The following is a 19,264-nucleotide window of genomic DNA, read 5'->3' on the forward strand; positions in this document are numbered from 1 at the left end:
AAAATAATTTTATTGGAAACTAATCCCTGCAGTGGAAACTCTAAAGGAACCTGGTTCTGCTGATAGAAACAGGGCTTTCTTCTGACAACACTGGCAATATCCTGCAATTATCTTACAATAAATTTTCTGTTGGTATTTTGTTTTATATTTCGTTTTGTATTTTCTAATTGAGGCCTCTTGTCCGGTTTCATAACAGCAGATTTCCTTCTTGTTTGCAGATGAAGCCGGTGCAGAGATGTGCTGGTTGAGGCAGTTTTAGGAAACTGATGTTCTTTGTCTGTTATGGACCTCACGTTGTTTCAGTCCACGAATATGTCTGGTTTTTCATCAAATTCTTTAGTGCTCTTCTTTGTGTCTTGTTTGCATTTGAATGGGAATTTGAATGCCTAAGAAAGCTGTACTTATATACTGCAGCCAGTTTCATCTTGTGCCTTGTGTTTGTGGGTGTCTGGATGTCCAGTGCTTTTGGTTTTATGGCCAGATATGCACTTCCAGTACGGCCTTTAGCCAACGATGTCAGAGAAAATTGGTAAACCTCAAGATCAGTTCAGTCCTGACCTGCTGTCAAAAAAAATGAAGCCCCCCAAATTCTGGCTCCCTTCTCTCAACCTGGCAGCATTTCCAGCTCATGTGAGCACAACTGCTACATGTATGAGGACAAACATCGAAAATATGACAAAATGCAGATACCCCCCAAAACTTGTTGAGTCGTGTGTGTGTGTGTGTGCGCGCTTTCAGAAAGTTCTAGCTCTGCATAGATTTGAATAAAGCAGGTGTGATGGTTGCTTCATGTGTGGAACTAACATAGAAGCCTCAGTTTGCAGAAGGTGATTTAGTCTTAATTGAATAGATGCTGAACAAGCAGTCATGTCATAATCAACATGATGATGATGATGCACTGATTAATTTTTTAATTAAATGTTTTCTTTCATCAAGTCTTAATATTCTTCTGATTTATAGACACTGAATCCTGCTCTGCTGTGTAGTCCATGGAAATATAAGGAGGCCGTCTTTGTCTCTGAATGTGATACATGTCAAACATTTCTGTTTATTTCACTTCCCATTTTGTTTCCTGTGTTATTTGGACTCATTTATTGCTGCTTAGTGGCTTAATAAAGACACTTGATGTTTATTTATAAAAAGCAGGTGCTCAGCTGTCACCTGCTGTCTTTTTCACTTTGGTGCTCTCTCCCTGCTAAGCGCACGCACACACGCGCGCGCACACACACACACACACACACACACACACACACACACAAAAAGACTGACCTGAAAGATGGCAAACCTGGATGACAAGAAGATGTGAATGCAACATTGTGGACAATCCCTACTTGTGCCCATCACCACAACCAAGCAGCTAGCCCACCATGGCAGCTGTGATCAGGCAGATGCTTGGTTTTAAGATAAACTTGAAGAGATGGAAAAGATGGAAGCCAGGAGGATGAACCAGCTCCACCGAACCATCCGTGGTGTTCTCTCTGGCAGGAGTCTGGAATGTGGTGAACAACACTAGAGGCCAGTTTGAAGCCAGTTGCACAAAAGTCACCATGAAGTGTGGGATTTACCTAGGAGATGCTCTGGCTCCATTGCTGTTCTGCCTGAACCCCCTCAGTAAGATCACTGGCTATGGATAGTAACCATAGAATAGAGTAATCGTTAGCCACCACCTCTAGATGCTTAACACCGATCTGTAAGCCAAGAGTGAATGGGATTGATTGATTCTAGGGTCAGCGACATTGGAATGTCATCTGGATTGGAGAAGTCGAGTTGGATAGTAGTGAAGAGAGGATAGGTAGTCACCAGGTAAGAGCCTAGGTGCAGGCTGTGCAGAGATGCTCCTGAGACAATCCAGAACAAAACAGGCGGATGCAAGATGCAGGCACCCAGGGCATACGTGGTATGCCATAACCAAGTGTCTGGCATAGAGTACAGGAACATCTGCGTTGAGTGTAGCCTGGATGTCCCGAGGTAAAAAACGTGACAGGATTGTCAAGAATGACCGAGTTAAGATCCGGTGGGACTTCCAGATACGGGCAAACTGGTGATGGCTAACCAAGCAGACAGTAGTACCCATAGTGATGCAACTATACCAAATGACAGCAACATCAGGAAGAAGGAACATGAGAAGCTTGAGAAGTACCAAGGGTTGAAAGAAGAACTTGAAAAGATGTGGAGGATGAAGGTAACAGGAGTATTGCACTGTTGCACTTGGTGGACCCAAGCTAGGCGAGTGGCTTCAGCATATCTCAGGAACAACACCTGCAATCTGTGGCCTGGGTGTTACATGTCCTGTAAATGTTGGCTTGCTGTGCTTCTTAGTATAAAAGGTCTATCATTACGACATGAGAGGAGTCAGACATAATGAAGCTGCAGCCCTGGTGGCGGTGTGAGAGCAACAATTAAAAAAACAGAAATTAAATAGTAAGTAATCTTGCAAATGTTGTGTAAGCTCAGTAAGCCACAGGGCTTAGATGCACTGTTTTACCTTCACCTTGACATTGAAACCCATGATTAAACCTGAGGTTATCTGCTAAGCTTGTAATTGTGCGATTAGTAGGGTACATGCATCTGACTGTGCACACAAAAACATTCATTATGCTTGAGAGGTGATACAAGAAGTAGTTCCTACCATCAATCAGTTCGACAATCCAAATAATATGATTACTTTCCACTGTGTTCCTGTTAATAAATGAATTCACACTGAATTTGTTTCTCTCTCTCGTAAAGCATTTGTTTCAGCTCTTCTTCGTTTTGACGATCTGTAGTTAGTTCTCAGTTTTTGTGCTTTTTAGTTTTGTTTAGCACATTTTCCATTTTGATACTTTGCTTTTTACTGTTAAGCTGGCTGATATTCTGATAACATCAGGTCATTCAGCAAGTTCAGCTTTGAATATTTCAGATATTTTTAAGCATTTCAGGCATTCGCAGCATTCACATTGCATTTTACGACAATGTGCTTTATTAGGCCTATTTATGGGCCTTATTACTACTGCACATGTTCATGTTTGTCATATTTCTGAATTCATTATTGATTGATTTAAAGTATATTGAAAAGACAATCACTATGTCCTTCTTAGTGGTTTACTCTTTGTGCACGACTCTTGTTTAACAAATGTAGTATTGCCTGTGAGAAATTAACCTTTTTGTTATTTCCTGTTATTTCTGTATTTGTCAGACAAATCTAATGGCCCAGCAGTTAATGCCCCATAAAGAGCTGTAATTACAAGGAGAACAGTACTATAGTACCACTGTTACCTCAATTTGTATTTGTGTGTGTGTTGGAAACCATGATGGCTCGAGTGTAATTAAAAAAGGAAGTGGGGGCCATTGTGCAGAACAGCCAGCAAACCCACGAGTGGCCTTACATACACCCCATGTGAAGCACGAAACCCCGTCAAAACCACGAGTGTGTGAGTGACGTGCTGCATGAAGGCATGGGTAGGAGGGAGGGCTGGGACAGGTAAGACTGGGAGGTAGAGTACAGTGAACGACTGGTTCAGTAGGCTCCCTTTATACCCCACAACCCGTGATAGCAGGGAGAAGGCCGGCCCGGGGCCAGCGTGTCAACGCCCCGGAGCACCACAGAGTCTGTGGCAGCACCCATCGCACCACCACAAAGAGTGGAGTGTGCAGACGAGTCTCACAACATGAGACATCCACTCAGTTACACAAGACACACTGTGAAGGAACGAGACATAGACAAGTTGTAACATTTATAGTTTCATTACACCCTGTGGACTACACCTCAGCTAGCTCCGTGACATAACAAGTTATACATGTGTAATTACCTCCTTTGGCATGAAGACAGGGGGTGTGGTCAAGTTGGGCGCCACTGGAAACAAAAAGCTAAGCTAACAGAAGAGTTAGTAACGGTTTGACTCATGTGCATGTGATTCTTTAAACATAAAGTTTTCATTCAATAAGATGATAACAGGACTTGCTGGTGATGTTCAACAACAATTTGGCAACATCAAAAAGCAGCCATGTTGCTACAATGTCTCAAACCAGAGCTGTGAATGACTGAGGTTAAAAGAAATATGACGAGTTGAGACCTAAAAAATAGGCTGGTGATGAACAGAAATGGCATCCATCCACTGTAGCAGAGATCACAGTGAGCTGAGTCCCCGTGTCTGAACATGATGAAGTAGAATAGCTGGTGTTTTGTTTTTTACAACTGCAAACAATTAGAAGCAAGCAAACCATTTATTTATACAGCACTTTCAGAACGACTCCCAGCTAAACACAAAGTGCTGTACACTTCACACAGAAATGATACATTGAATAAGTAAAAATAAATTAATTAATTAATTAAAATAAAGATAAAAATATAAAAAAATAAGATGATAATTAAAATGACATTTAAAACAATAAAATGAGCACTTTAGATTAAAACGACAAAATCAGGGTCATGCTGTGTCATATGCCAAAGAGTAAAAATGGGTTTTAAGACGTGTTTCACAAGTGGACAGTGAAGGGGCCTCTCTGATGTGCTGGGGCAGCTTGTTCCACAGATTAGGAGCAGCAGTAGAGAAGGCCCCGCCCCCTCTTGGACCTGGGTGCCTCCAGGAGCAGCTGGTCAGCTGGCCTGAGAAACCTGGGGTCTGAGTAAGGATGCAGAAGCTCAGAGAGGTAAGGTGGGGCAAGACTGTTTAAACATTTAATAACAAACATAAGAATTTTAAAATGAACTCTACGATGTACAGGCAGCCGATGGAGTGACGCGAGGATGGGAGTTATGAGCTCTCTTTTACGAGTTCTGGTTAAAAGTCGTGCAGCAGCATTTTGGAGCAGCTGCAGACGAGAGAGAAGACACCGACTAACTCCAAAATACAGACGTCACAGTAATCCAAACGAGATGAAGTAAAAGCATGGATTACTGTTCAAAATGTGGCCTGGATAAATTAGGTCTTAGCTTTGCCAAACGCCTTAAATGATAAAAACTGGACTTGACAGTAGCCCTAATTTGAGTGTCCAACTTCACTGTCCATCCTAAAACCCAGGTTTGTAACAACAGGTTTAAGATACTCTGCCAGGGGTCATGATTCACAACAGGAAGTCATTTACTATTCAGCAACTGAAGGTTTTCACCTTTAACCTTGTTTTTTTTATTTAGTTTTATATTATTATCACTATTTTATCTTCTTTTTACTTTCTTACTACATTATTTTGTTGTTTGTTCTTCTTACTTAATTATTTGATGAAAAAATTGTTGATATTTGTTTGTACTTTGTTATTACTCTGGTTTCTATATTAATTGATTGTTGGAGCTTAATCCTAAGATTTTTATTTTCATCTATGTGTTTATTATTCCTTTGTCGCCTTGCTGTGATGTAATTGGCCTTCAAGTTTCTCTAATATGGTTAATCATAGTTAATTTATAATTTCTTACTTTTTGACACAAGGCCAAGGATTTGGGGCCCTGTGGGGGAAAACATCCAACTTTGGGCCCCAGAACTTTAATATTGTAAACCATGCTGACTCTAAAAATACAATACTGTGCAGAAATTGATCAAAATTTTGCTTCGATGTTTTGATTTTGTGCAAAACTGATGAGATATCTGCAAGTCTTTTTTTTTTTTTTTTTTTTACATTTTAATGTTTTTAATAATAACATTATTAGATCTATGATGTAGAGATATAGAGAAATTAAAAAGAAATTAAAAGTTACACTAAGTTAACACTCAGATATGTAGTGGCATTTTAAACCATTAATCACAGAATGAATAAATGTGTGGCGCCTCGCATCGTGCATTATCAGCATCACACGTTATGCTCCAGACAGCGGGGAAGACAACACTTAAATAACCTGATGTTAAATATGAAAACGTGTTGCTATAGAAGATGTTCACGGATTACTAAAATACGACAAATTAACATTTGAAAAACTCATAAATTGCAATTGAAAAGTGTGGCGCAGCTTGCACATTATGAATGATGCGAGCTGTTTGAAAATTAATAACTACTTCAACAAAACTTAAAATCTAAAATAAAACAATAAATCATCCTTTTTCTTCCTCTCAGGTTGTGGGTCAGCAGCAGGGAAGCCACCGGCTCCAGGTTATCTGTGGAAACATCGAGGTGTTCAAGGGCAGCAGATAGATGTTATCTCTCCAGTGCGTCCCAGGTCTATCCTGGGGCCTCCTCTGGGTAGGACATGCCTGGTCAGAAGACCTTACCCAGGAGGTGACAGCCTAGTGTCCTTTGAACTTAGGGGAGTTGCGGCTCTACTCTGCCCCCTCCGAATGGCTGAGCTCCTGACACTCTAAGGGAGAAGCCCGTCCACCTTCATTTCAGCAACTTTTTCAGTAGCATTTACAAAACGATCAGGCTTAGATTAACAGATGTATCTTGCTTTCAACAATGCTGCGCTAACTGCTGGCAGATGGCTGCATAACGTTTAGGACAAAATAATTGAAATAATTAAGTATTGGCAAATATGACTTAAATGATCCTTTGGATATCTTTTTAAAATGTAATTTTCCAAGGGGCCGCCTGCAATTAGACACGTTTCTAGTGTCCAGTTGTCTCTTTTAGGTTAATCATTTCTGTCTTTTTTTTAATCTAAAAAAAAAAGACTAATAGATTGTTCTGCTGTTTTCTAGGGATCCTGTCAATCATGGACCCTTTCCTCCCTCTGGCGCCCCCTGGCTGTACTGTTTACCAGCTGCATCCTACATGGATGCGAGCAGCAGTCTGGCTATTAGAAGGCTGACACAGGAAAAAAAAGATAAAGACACGTTGTTTTCAACACAATTTATTTTACATACTCTCCATACACTTCATATTCCATGTGAAGCCTTGGTATGTACTATTGCAAGTTGCTTTCAGCTTATCATGTCAGCACACACAGTCTTTAGTCAGCAGGTCCTTAGTCAATCTGCCCGCACTGAATTCCCTCAGCTTCAATCAACGGGCCCCTGGAAGATGAGTTTGATGTGGCCCTGCTCTCCTGTCAACCAGGTACCACAGAAAGGGCAGGCAGCATGAAAGGCATGAGTGCCGTGGGGCAATGGGATTTGGCTCCACCCTGCTACTGTCTTTTCTGAGCAAACATGACCACAGGGGCAGAAAGCATGAGTGGGTGGCCCAGCGTCCAGGTACAATCCCCCCTCACAGCCCAACCACAACGGCACGTAGGGGCCTACTCTTCGACACATAGGGCACTCCCTCTCACCTGTGCCGGCAGGTGCTGTGCCTCCGGGGCCGGGGGGCCCTTTTTCTTTCCGGTAGCCCCAGTTGTGGTAGCCGTGTACGTGACCGCAGTTGACATAAACCCAGGGTTGCTTCTTGTCAACAATCTCGCGCTGGGCCAGGCTGGGGAAGGCCAGCGTGTTGAAGCCCACAGGACACTGAGGCCTCGCAGCGTTCAGCTCCTGTCGAAGGCACTCCAGCTGTTTGAGAGTAGGAGTATGCCGCAATCCGGGGGGGGTCCTCCACAGCAAGGTTGCTCCACACAGATCAATCAGTGAACCATCCTGGAGTGTGTTTGACTCATTTTCAACCTTCAGAGCAGAACAGAAAAAGGAAAATGTGAGTGTAGATATGAAGCAAGGAAAGCATCATTATCAGAAACTGAACCAGGCAAAATCATTTTTCGTATTCCTGGAATTTGGGGAATTTTCTTAAACTAGAAAAACTTTTACACTTCTATGCCACCACACAATGGGTTCAAGGGTTCAAGGTTCAAGGGATGTAGCAATCTATGGAGTGTACAGCATTGGAGCAGCGGTCCCCAATCCCCGGGTTGGGGACCAGTACCGGTCTGTGAGTTGTTTGTACCGGTCTGTGAGAGTTGAGGCTCGGGTGTAAAATTTAGGGTTTTCAGGATTTTATCATCTTTTCCTGTGTTGTAGTTGTGTGTCTTATTTTGAAAGAAATATTTACACGTTACCATAGCGACCAAAAAGCATTATGATGTTGCTCTCAGTGTTGTTGGCGCATTTCAGGAGGAAGCTGCTAATAAAGTTACACAGCTTCACAGTGAATTCAGATTTATTATTATATTTACAAAGTACCACAGTTTTTGTCTCGGTCGTATCATGTTGTTGCATTTATCTGCGACACCTTAAAGGCCGCTCCGTAAAAAAATTGTCTGACATTAAACCGTGGCGTAGAAAAGGTTGGAGACCGCTGATGTGTAGAACCAGACAGCAGCTTTGTTTGTTTATGTCTCGACGAAGCAACAAGTCAGCAGATGTCTGAACACAGGCAGAAAAAAATATTCAGTCACATTTAAATTTATTTACTCAAAAGACAAAGAAAACTGTGTGTTTATGCATTTATTGTTTTTATATTTGCATCTTTCTTTCAATGCGCTAAGAATAAATACTTCCTAGTTTGACTATTTCCATTATTTCTAATGCTGCTCTAAGGTCACCGTCCTTAAGCTGCAGTTCGTCTTTGACTGCTTTACTTAACTTGTACACCTTCTGTGATCATTTTGATTATTAGATTAGCTTTTATATTAGATTATTTAGATTTAGATTATTCAGCAGGCCCCAGAAATGGACTGAAAAATAAGATTTCATTCATCATTACAGGATGGTGTGCAGCCAACAGCTTGAATGTTTCATTTTTTTTTTTTTTTTTTTTTTTTTTTTCTAAATGACATCAGAAACAGCAGTATGCGACATTACGTGATGGCAGAGCTTCAGTTCATCCTTTGTCATTTTTTTTTTTTTTTTTTTTTTTTTTTTTTAATAAATAGGACAGGGGGAATGAATGAGAGAGAGAGGGGGAGAGAAAAAAAGAAAACCAAAGGGGAGAAGAGACGGTGAGAAGGGGGGGGAAGAGAGACAAAAAAAAAAAAAAAAAACTCCTGGGTCACCTGTATGGAGAAAAAAAAACAAACAAACAAACAAACAAACAGAGGAGACAGCAAACAACAAAGAGCAACATAATAATAGAGAAAACAAAGCACCATCACAATAAACTAGCTAGTCATAGATATCAGTATTTACTAAGTAATAAACAATATTGTGCAGCACGCAAGATAGACAGCGCACAGTGTGCTTTGAGGCAGCAGCCAAGAAAGCTTTAGTCCGCGTCTGTGAATACCCATGTGTGCATACCTGTGTGGATCAGCATGCTTGCATTCCAAAGGTTTCTCCATGTAATGATCTGCTAGGGAGTGTGGGGGGGCCTCAGCCCCGTCCTCCAGGGTGTGAAGCGGGTATGGAGGAGATCAAAACTCCAGACATCCAGAGGCCCCCAGAACACAAAAGACCATGGAAGACCAACAGAGGGGCAGCCGCGCCACTGTTCCAGTAAGAGCTGAGGAGAGTCCCAGATGAGGGCTCACTCAGCAGCCGCGGAGCAGAAGCCAGGGGGGGTTGCAGTGACGCGCCCGTGAGCTCCGCCGGCCCCCAGCTGCGCCTGAGTGACCGAGCCCTAGGCCGAGAGGCCGGGGGCACCCCACCTCCAAAGGGGGCCCGAGCGAGCCCCAGGCCCCAGGCCCCGACAAGCGGCCGCCAAGGAGTGAGCCGGTGTGTACCCGGACGCCCACCCCCAGACACAAAGAACCACCAACACACCGACACCTGAGGGAGTCCGCCACCGGCAGGGGAAGTGGTGGTGGGTGGAGATAGGCCTCCAAACCTTGGAGGGCCTGAGGTGTCCCCAGAGAGGTGGCGTCTGATACCCAACCTGACATATAGACACAGACATACCGGCACACACAGACACAAACATCCATTCCCACCCTCATGCTCTCATATGCACTCACTCCACACTCAACCAACGTGGAGACAGACATAAAGAGACGCTGTACACATAATCACACTCCCCAAGCGTACTCTACAATCCGGGTCTAGGTACCCTTGCCCCTGGAGGGGGGAATTGCACCCAGACCCAGGTGGTGTTACCCTTTTCCCTGCGGTGGGGAGAGGCAGACCACCCCGACTCCGCAGCAGCAGGGAGGCCCCACACCCCAGACCGCAGTCGGACGGCCAACTCCTCCTACTAGCCCTCCCGCTCCAGCAGGTCGCAGAGAATGGGGGTGGGAGAAGACTCCAAACCTCCCTCCACCCGCTCATTGTAGTGTTGATGCATATGTGTTCTAAGGTGCAATTAAAACCCAGGAGGGCATGGAGCTACCTGCCAAGGAGCAGCAGGTAAGCGCATAGCCCCTCCTGCTAACCCTCAATGACTAAGTGTATTTAAAATTGAGAGGTGGGCAACGACGTCAGGGGTGAGGTATACACCCTGATGGTGATTTGGACTCCGTGATTGTGCCCACCCCCAAGATCCTATATGTATGTGTAATGAGAGTGTGAATAATGTGAATGTCTAAGATGTGGGATAAAATTGAGGCAGAGGCAGCCAGAAGGGGACAGGGGGGGGGGTAGCCTCCTCTGCACCCTGGTGACATACCCCCACTCCAAGGCCCTGCATGTGTGGGTGGTTGTGGAGGAGCGGGAAGAGGGAGGCAGCTGGAGATGGGGAGGGAAGGAAGGGAGGGGCAGGTAACCCCTCCCTGGGGCCAGCTCCCCCGCTGACCCCAGTAGGCACTCCCACCCTCCGCGACCCGCCAGGGAAGGGGGGCCCAGGCCCATCAGACCGGGGCCCAGTGCAGTAGCGCCCCCCGGCTCCACAGAGCCCTGGACAGTCCACCCAACCCCACCACAGAGAAAACTGCACCCACCCCACCAACCACACATCTTCCAGACTACATAAGACGGTAAACGCCCAGGCTGAGATCTTCCTCCACCTCTCCTGTATCTCCCCCTCCTGCAGAGAGTTCCTGAGAGAAGAAAGCTCCTGCCAGATGTGACCATCCCCCCCACCAGTTGAAGAGCCCCCCAGGCGGCTCGATGCACCGGCGGCACCCTGCTCCAGGGCCGGGCCCCCATGCACCCACCCGCCCACAACCCCGGCAACGCACCAACCAGGACCCGAGCCCCCGAGGCCCGGCCCGGGCCCCCGCCCAGAGACGGAGCACCCCCAGAACCTCACGCCCATCCCGGACCCACCCAGGGGCAGCCAGGTTGCCAGGTCAGTAACCCACGTCCGTCAGCACAGACCCTCCCCTAGCCCCGCTGCACGCAGCCGCGAGGAAACAGTCACCTGAGAGCCAACAGAGCCCCCAACCGGACGTGACCGCTACCCCGGGTTGAGCCCCCCAAGGAAGATGCCTCCGGGGAACCCCCCGACGCCCTAAGCCTGTCCCTACCCCCTCACCAATCACAACAGTGAAGGCGGGACCAAACTATGACCCCCCACCCCCACTAGGTGATGGAGCTGATAAAAGGGGCCCAAAGCAATTGATCTGATGTGGTGGCAGAGGCTGTGTCAAGACTAATGTAATCTAATAGATAATTTCTATATTGGTTAGAATTAAGATTATTTTTATTTTTCCAGTTCATGAGGACTGTTTTCTTGGCTATGCATAGGGCAGTGAAGATCATATGGGCTATATTCTTTTCTGAAGTGACATTATCTAAGCTGCCCAACAAACACACTAAGGGGGAGGTTGGAATGTTACATTTCAGACATTTTGATAAGTCTTCACATATCTCGCGCCAAAACTTTTGCACTGGTGGACAGAACCAAAGAGCGTGGATGTAATTGTCTGGTGTATTGCCTTGACAGTGTGAGCAGTTGTTGGAAGATGTAAAGCCCATCTTGAACATCCGATGACCTGTATAGTGCACTCTATGAAGTATTTTGTATTGTATTAATTGCAGACTGGGATTTTTAATTAATTTAAAAGTTTTTAAGCAAATCTGAGACCAGAAGTTTTGGTCTAGGTTGACTGATAAATCTGCTTCCCACTTTGCAGTAGGAAGGGATATTGATTCATCTAATTTAGAAAGTGTTCTGTATATTTTAGATAATAATTTGGGGGATTTAAGAGTAAGAAAATGTGCCGCACTTAGTGGTGTTTGTAATTCAACTTGACTGAGGTTAAATTTCTTTTTTACTATGGATTTAATTTGTTGATATTCTAAAAACCTTGTCTTGTTGATCCCATATTGTTCAACTAGTCTGTCAAATGGAATAAATTCTGTTCCCTCTAATATATGTTCTAAGTATTTAATTCCTTTACAACTCCATTCTGGGAAATTAATCATATTATTGTTTTGTAATATGTCAGGGTTATTCCAGATAGGTGTACGTTTGCATGGGATTAATGAAGACTCCGTTATTTTTAGAAACTCCCACCATGCTGTTAGAGAAAAGCTGATGTTGATACTTTTAAAGCATTCATGTCTTTTGATGTTTGAGCTAATAAATGGTAGGTCTGAAATCTCTAGATCCTTGCATAGTGCCTGTTCAACATCTAGCCAGGGCTCAACTAAGAAGGTATGTTTTAACCATTCTGAGATGAACTGAAGCCTGTTGGCTAAGAAGTATTGGTGAAAATTAGGCAGATCTAATCCTCCTCTATCCTTGGTTCTTTGTAGCGTTTTTAAGCTAATACGCGGGGATTTATCTTTCCAAAGGAATTTGGAAATATATGAATCCAGAGATCTGAACCAATCTTGTGATGGTTTGTTAGGGATCATCAAAAATAAGTAATTTATTTTTGGCAAGATCATCATTTTTATAGTGGCGACCCTTCCCATGAGTGATATGGGTAAAGATTTCCATCTAGTCAGATCGCCTTCTACTTTCTTTAGAAGTGGGATGTGGTTTAGTTTAGTTAAGTCTGAAAGCTTAGGAGAGACATTAATACCTAAATATTTAATGTTTCCGGATTGCAGTGGGGCAGAGGAAGAATTATGGAAGGAGCAGTTAATGGGGAGAACTGTAGATTTTGGCCAGTTAATTGAATAATCTGAAACTCTTGAAAACCAGTTTATTAAAGTAATTACCTCAGAGAGGTTGGTTTGTGTGTTTTGCAGAAAAAGCAACACATCATCCGCATAGAGACTGATTTTATGTTCTATGTTCTTACATTTTATGCCCTTAATTGTTGTAGCCTGTCTAAATGCTGCTGCTAGAGGTTCGATAAAAATTGCAAAAAGTGAGGGGGAGAGTGGGCATCCCTGTCTGGTGCCCCTCAGGAGACAGAAGCTGGAGGATGTCTGGTCATTTGTTCTGATACGAGCCGTTGGGGAATTGTATAATATTCTTATCCAGTTTATGAAAGAGTTTCCAAAACCAAATTTGTGTAAGGTTGCGAATAAAAATTTCCAATTAACTCTGTCAAATGCTTTTTCTGCATCTAGAGATAATATTATGGCTTCGATGTTTTTATCGTATGAGTAGTCTATTAAATTAAGTAATCTACGAGTGTTTGTTGAGGAGTGCCGACCTTTTATGAAACCAGTTTGGTCAGGATGAATTAAGAGGGGGGTCATTTTCTCTAATCTCTTTGAGAGAGCTTTGCAGATTATTTTAAGGTCTACATTTAAAAGAGAAATTGGACGATAGCTTGAGGGAAATAAAGGGTCTTTGCCTGGTTTTAGCAGGAGACTAATGTTGGCAGAATTCATATTTGGTGGTAGTCTGCCATTTTCCTCGATTTCCTGCAACATGCTGTGGAATACTGGTGCCAAAATTGTCCAGAATTCTTTGTAGAATTCTGCAGGGAAGCCGTCTGGACCTGGAGCCTTATTATTGGGCATATTTATCAGGGCTTCCTGGAGTTCACTTGGCGTCAGTGGCGAATCCAGTTCCATTGCTTGACTGTCTAGTAATTTTGGAAGAGTTACGTTGTCAAGAAACAGATCAATTTCATTTTTAGATGGGTTTATTTGTGGTGAGTATAAAGTTTCATAGAAATCCCTAAAAATGTTGTTTATTCTTCCAGGATCATATATTGTGTTCCCCGATAAATCTTTAGCAGCACATATAGTTGTTTTTTCTTTATTTATTTTTAGCTGGTTAGCTAGAAATCGACCTGATTTGTTACTGTGTTCAAAATTCTGCAAGCGAAGTCTTTGTATAAGGAATTGTGTTTTTTTATTAATAGTTTCATTTAATTCTAGTTTTGTTTTGCATATTTTGTTCAATGTTTCCTGATCTTGGTGGGACGCGTAGGCTTCTTCTAGTGATTTGATGTTTTTTTCTAATTCCTGAATATTTTTGTTTTCTTCTTTCTTTTTGTGTGATGAGAAAGAAATTATTTTACCTCTCATCACAGCTTTCCCTGCTTCCCATAGAACAGAAGCAGATATTCCGGGAGTGTCATTAAAGTCTAAATATGAAGTCCATTCCTTTTTAAAGTATTTAATAAAGTCTTCATCTTTAAGTAGTGATATATTAAATCTCCAGTTTTTACTTGGCGTAGTATTATTCTTGTGCATTAGTGTTAAAGATACAGGAGCATGATCGCTGACAGCTATAGGATGAATCTCAGTGTCTGAAATGTCACACAGCAGTGAGCTGCTGACCAAAAAATAATCCAGACGAGAGTAAGAGTGATGAACATGCGAGAAAAAAGTATATTCCTTACTGGTGGGGTGAAGAGAGCGCCATGCATCGCAAAGACCAAAGTCGTTCATATACTGTTTGATTATATTTGTGGACTGCCAATTACGCTGAGTTCCTGTTGTGTTGAGCCTATCCATTTCTTCATTTAGTCCAAGCTTGAATGTTTCAAACAAAGGAAGTACTGGTGAATTATGACACTGTGTTCGTCCAGCTTTGGTCTATTTCCTCAGAACGTTTTTCTTTGTAAATCAGCTGAAACTGTTACTGGAGTTAAAATCATCCACATGCTGGGAAAAACTGGATGTTTATCCTGGGCCAAGAAATGTTTGTATAAAGTCAACCAAGACCTAAATTTAAGTTTAGTTTAGTTTAAGTCGAGTTCGTTATTCGACTCGATATTTCTGTAATAACAGAGAAACCAACCAAATCATTGCCTCCTAATTAAATGTCAGAGAGACTGTGCTGTACGACTGCATACTGAGTATACTGACGTTTTTCTTTTCTTTTGTTTGGTCCTTGTGGCTACGGGCCTTTACATGGGCTTTACATTATTGCACGGTTTAAAGAATAGCGTGCAGTTTAACTGCAGCTCAGCAACACGAAATCCCATTTAAAGAATTGCACTCAAACACACATCAGGAGCTAATACTGCTGAGAGGACGTCTTTCCTCCTTTTTGAAATATTAATAAAAAAAACATAACAGGATCTTTAAATACAGACTCTTTAAATACAGACTCTTTAAATACAGTTATTCGTAGCTTTTGATATTGTTTAGCTTTGCAGTCTGTGATGAATCAATCATCAAAAGAAAGCCCTGCAATTTTAAGTCAGGCTCAGTAGTTTGGACACTTGTATCCACATGAAGTCTGCATGAAACACATCAGCTGCTTTCTTACCAGTTTTCCTCTCTGCTGGGCTGAGCGTGTCTCCCTCAGTGCAAAGACATTGCCACAGACTGAGATTTCTCTCCAGACCCCAGGAGCCGGCTCAGACACAAACTCGCCCGCTGGGTGCATGACCAGCACACCATTGGTAGTCAGACCATCCATCAGGCCGTCTGATGTTCTCCATTTGGCAGCCCGCTCCTTAGATTCCCCACATGGACACACACAGAGCAGGCAGATATTCAGGTTAACGTGAAGACTGTGAGGTGCTGGAGGCCGTTGTTAGAGATGGTTAGTAAGGAAGCAGCTATGGCTGCGTTTGCCTTCTGCTAGCTCAGTGTAGACCAGTGCACTGACTAAAGCACAGAGATGCTGGCTTTGATGATCACTTTGAAAAGCACACTAAGAGTTCCTAACTTAAAACTATTTTACATACAATAAAAATAACCTTTATTAAGCATAAAGGGCTGCGTTCCTCATTCTGACTGTAATTCAGCTTAGAAAGGCTTTTGTGGACTTGAAAACAAAATATTTCTGTTTATTTTTCACTAAAAACATCACAGTAAGATGCATGAAACAGGTCGTAGATCATGTTTAACCTAATGTAAATTTATCCCAATACAAACTATGATCAGGTCTCTGTTTCATATTTCGTGGAGTTTCATAATTTTCTATTTACACAGGTTAGTGTCATTGGGCCTCATTTATATTTACAGTGCATAATCTGGCTAAAAACAGACAGAAATGAAGAGTGTACCAAAGTAAATCAAGCTCTTTCTCCTTTCACCCCACACAGCGCTTACATAAAGCTCCTCACCTATTGGCATCCAGCCTTTACGTCACTGCCACAGTCGGCTGTTGTCAAAGCTGCGCTTGTTTCACAGCTCATCAGAAACTAGGGGTGCGTTCCAAAAGTACCTCCTGTGTCCTATTCCTAACCTCTTTTAGTGGCTAGGAGAATCAATATGGACTTAGGAGAAGAGAACAGCCAGATGTTACGCCAGATGTCCGCTGTGTTGAAAGTAAAATATAGAATAGAATAAAATAGAATAGGCCTTTATTGGGTGCTCCACACCAGTTGCTTTGGCCTCTGTCACATTCTGTACACACAGGACAGCCTGAGTGAAGGTCTCCAGTTCCTGCTCTCCAAAGATGGACCAGTCTGTGAGATCAACACAGTCCTAGAGCTGGAGGAGAGCATGGCCATGTTTTAATGACCCAGGTGTTTGGAGGGGTTTGTTTCCTTAGGGGGTGCAGGCAGGGATACAGTGGGTGGACTACAAAATGTGCACACTTGCCACAGCGTGTTCTAACAACAGTGTTTTATGGAGGTAAATAAAACACAGAACAGCCTGTGAAAAATATTACTTTAATATAAATGTTGGCATTTTAAAGAAAAAGTAACATTTAGGGCCTGATTTATGCCTGACTTAGACTTCTGCAGGAAATCTACTTATGATGTAACCTTCCTTCAGTTGTTGCTGCGTCGACCAAACCTGCAGTTACAGTTCTGGTGAAGTGCACTTCGGGTTAAGTGGACGGTCAGGACGCAGGGTTGTGATGTTGTAAGTTACCATGTAGATTCTACACTATGTCCATCCGTTTAAATATATTAGTTATCCCTGATCTCATCTTATCATATCTCAAATGTTATCTTTAATTAAAAGTGACTTTTATTATTGTAGATGTCAGATTATGTTACGTTGTCCTTTTTCCTCCTGTGTCTGCTCTTTCTGCTCTTCCAAAGACAGACGACCAGGAAGCCTGGAGGACCCGAGGGCGTGTCCCCCTCCTGCCTGAAAGTCTGTGCTGATCAACCATTTTCAGCTGCATCTTTAACTGGTCTCTGGATTTGTATCCATCATCCCAAAGAAATCCACCATGATACGATTAAATGACTACAGGCCTGGCGCCCTGACGTTTGTGGTTATGAAGTCTTTTGAAAGAGTGGTGTTGAGCCACCTGAGGGACATCACAGACCCCCTGTTTGTCCAGTTTGCCTACTGGGCAAACAGACTGGCCAAGGATGCAGGACTATGTCCTGCAACACCTCGACCAACCTGGGATATAAGCCATTATGTCTTGGCCTTCAGGTTAACCTTTAATCCTCCACTGAAAGCTCCCCAGTTTACTGTGCCCGTCTCCACCTATCAGTGGATCACCAGCTTCCTGTTGGACAGGCAGCAGCAGGTGAGGCTGAGGAGCATTTCAGCCTGTCCCAGGGGTGTGCTCTCTCCCTGCTGCTCTTCTCCCTCTACACTAATGACTGCGCCTCCGGAGAGCCATCTATCATTCTCCTGAAGTTAGTGGCTGACGCCAGCATCATTGTTCTGATCCAGAATGGTGACGAGTCTGTGTACCGATGGGAGGTGGACTGGTGCAGTCAGAAGTAGGGATGGGTATCGTTTAGGTTTTATCCGATACCGGTGCCAAATCGGTACTTTTGAAACGGTGCCGGTGCTCAAACTGGTGCTTAAAGAATGGAGAACACAAAATTGGTCCAAAAACCTCTCATGTTCAGCTGTTTTTTGTAAAAAGATAACAATGTTAGCCTTTTCTGCAGCTATGGGGCATATATGGTATCACTCTTGGCTGGAAGCAGTGCTTAAACAATGGAAAAAAACACAAACTTTATCCAAAAACCTCTCATGTTTAGCTGTTTCCCTCTTTTTCTTTGGTCATTTTAGCCTTTTTGGCCAGTGTGAAGGGAGTATCTGCCATCAAACAAGAGGACAGCCGCATGTAGCTATGATGATGTTTGCTAGTTCACCTTACATGCATTAATGTAATAACGTGGTTAGCCTACTCAACGTAAATTACACACGAACAACATTAAGCTACTCACGCAGAGAAGAACGGCTGTTGCTGCATCATCATCCGTCATCCTTTCTGCTACACTGGCAGGGCTAGGGGCCAGGACTCTTCGTGTTTTTGGGGGATGTTGCATAACAGCCAACCCACCCGCAGTAGAGGTGCACAGTGCGAGGTCTCGCAGCAAGCTATCAAATACGGCGCATTTCTGGGCTTTAAAAAAAACGCTATGCGTCGCCAGGTGTTTCATCGGATTTGAGGTGTTACCTCCTTTGACAGTATCACAGTATCAGCTTAAAGCACTTGTTGCTGCTGAGTTTGTATATTTTGCTGTGAAGTACAGCCAGACTTTTGACCGCTTCGCCTTGGACATTTTTAATCTGTAGCTCTGCTCTAACAGAACGTACGTACCTGGCCCCGCCTACTATCCTCGGAAACGTAAAATGATTGGCTAGAAGTGTATCACAGCTCAGGGAAAAAAAGCACCGAAATAAATGTGCGCTGCTTTTCGGTCTGGTTACCACCGTTTATGTCACACCGGTACCCATCCCTAGTCAGAAGTACTTGGAGCTGAGCCTGTTCAAGACTGTGGAGATGACCATGGACTTTCTGAGAAACCTTCCCATCATCATCGTCTTATCATCCTCAAAAATACTCTCACTTCAGATTCCTGGGATCTGCCTTTACACACAATCTGGTCCTCACATATAGAGTCTGTCGGGATGAAGGCCCAGCAGAGGTTGTACGCACTGCAACTCGGAGTTCAACCTGCCACAGGAGCTGCTGTTCCTCTGCTACACTGTCATCATATATGAGACCATTAACAGGTGCCTGTGCCACTTTTGTTTTAACTATGTTGTTTATTTCTTGTTTATTTGTATTCTTTATCACCTGCTGTAACACAACAATTTCCCCGTGGGATGAATAAACTCTCTCTCTCTATCTAGCTGGTCGAGTCAATACAAACTAAATTAAATGACTGTAGATTTCTTTCCTTCATAATATTTTCAGGTCCACAATCAACAGCCGCTTCATGAATGTAAATATGCACAACAACAAGGCGCAAACTAGGTGTTACACTCAAAACAGGAAGGCCAAATTAGACTGTGGTGGGGCGTGGCCTGCGGTGCCGTGCAGGGAGGGCGGGCGCACCTGCACGGCATCCTTAATCACGCCCAGTTAAAAACAC

The 19,264-nt window shown here is 43.4% G+C and overlaps 1 protein-coding gene across 10 annotated transcripts in view; it reads right to left on the reverse strand.

Annotated features, from left to right (window-relative positions):
* Positions 1 to 6,718: 6,718 nt before the first annotated feature.
* The window catches only part of peli3 (pellino E3 ubiquitin protein ligase family member 3), a 48,998-nt gene continuing 36,452 nt past the window's right edge, over positions 6,719 to 19,264 (reverse strand). For all 10 annotated transcript variants that reach the window (XM_085400582.1, XM_085400579.1, XM_085400580.1 and 7 more), the window contains 2 exons: positions 15,277 to 15,465; positions 6,719 to 7,502 (listed from right to left, as the gene is read on the reverse strand). In XM_085400582.1, coding sequence (XP_085256708.1) covers positions 6,903 to 7,502; positions 15,277 to 15,465 — 789 coding nt within the window. In that variant the 3' untranslated portion in view covers positions 6,719 to 6,902. The remainder of the gene's footprint in view (positions 7,503 to 15,276; positions 15,466 to 19,264) is intronic.

This window comes from Rhamphochromis longiceps, linkage group LG3 (genome assembly GCF_057381845.1).
Source record: "Rhamphochromis longiceps isolate RC_006_pf linkage group LG3, R_longiceps_female_GT1.1, whole genome shotgun sequence".
In the NCBI taxonomy this organism is placed as follows: domain Eukaryota; kingdom Metazoa; phylum Chordata; class Actinopteri; order Cichliformes; family Cichlidae; genus Rhamphochromis; species Rhamphochromis longiceps.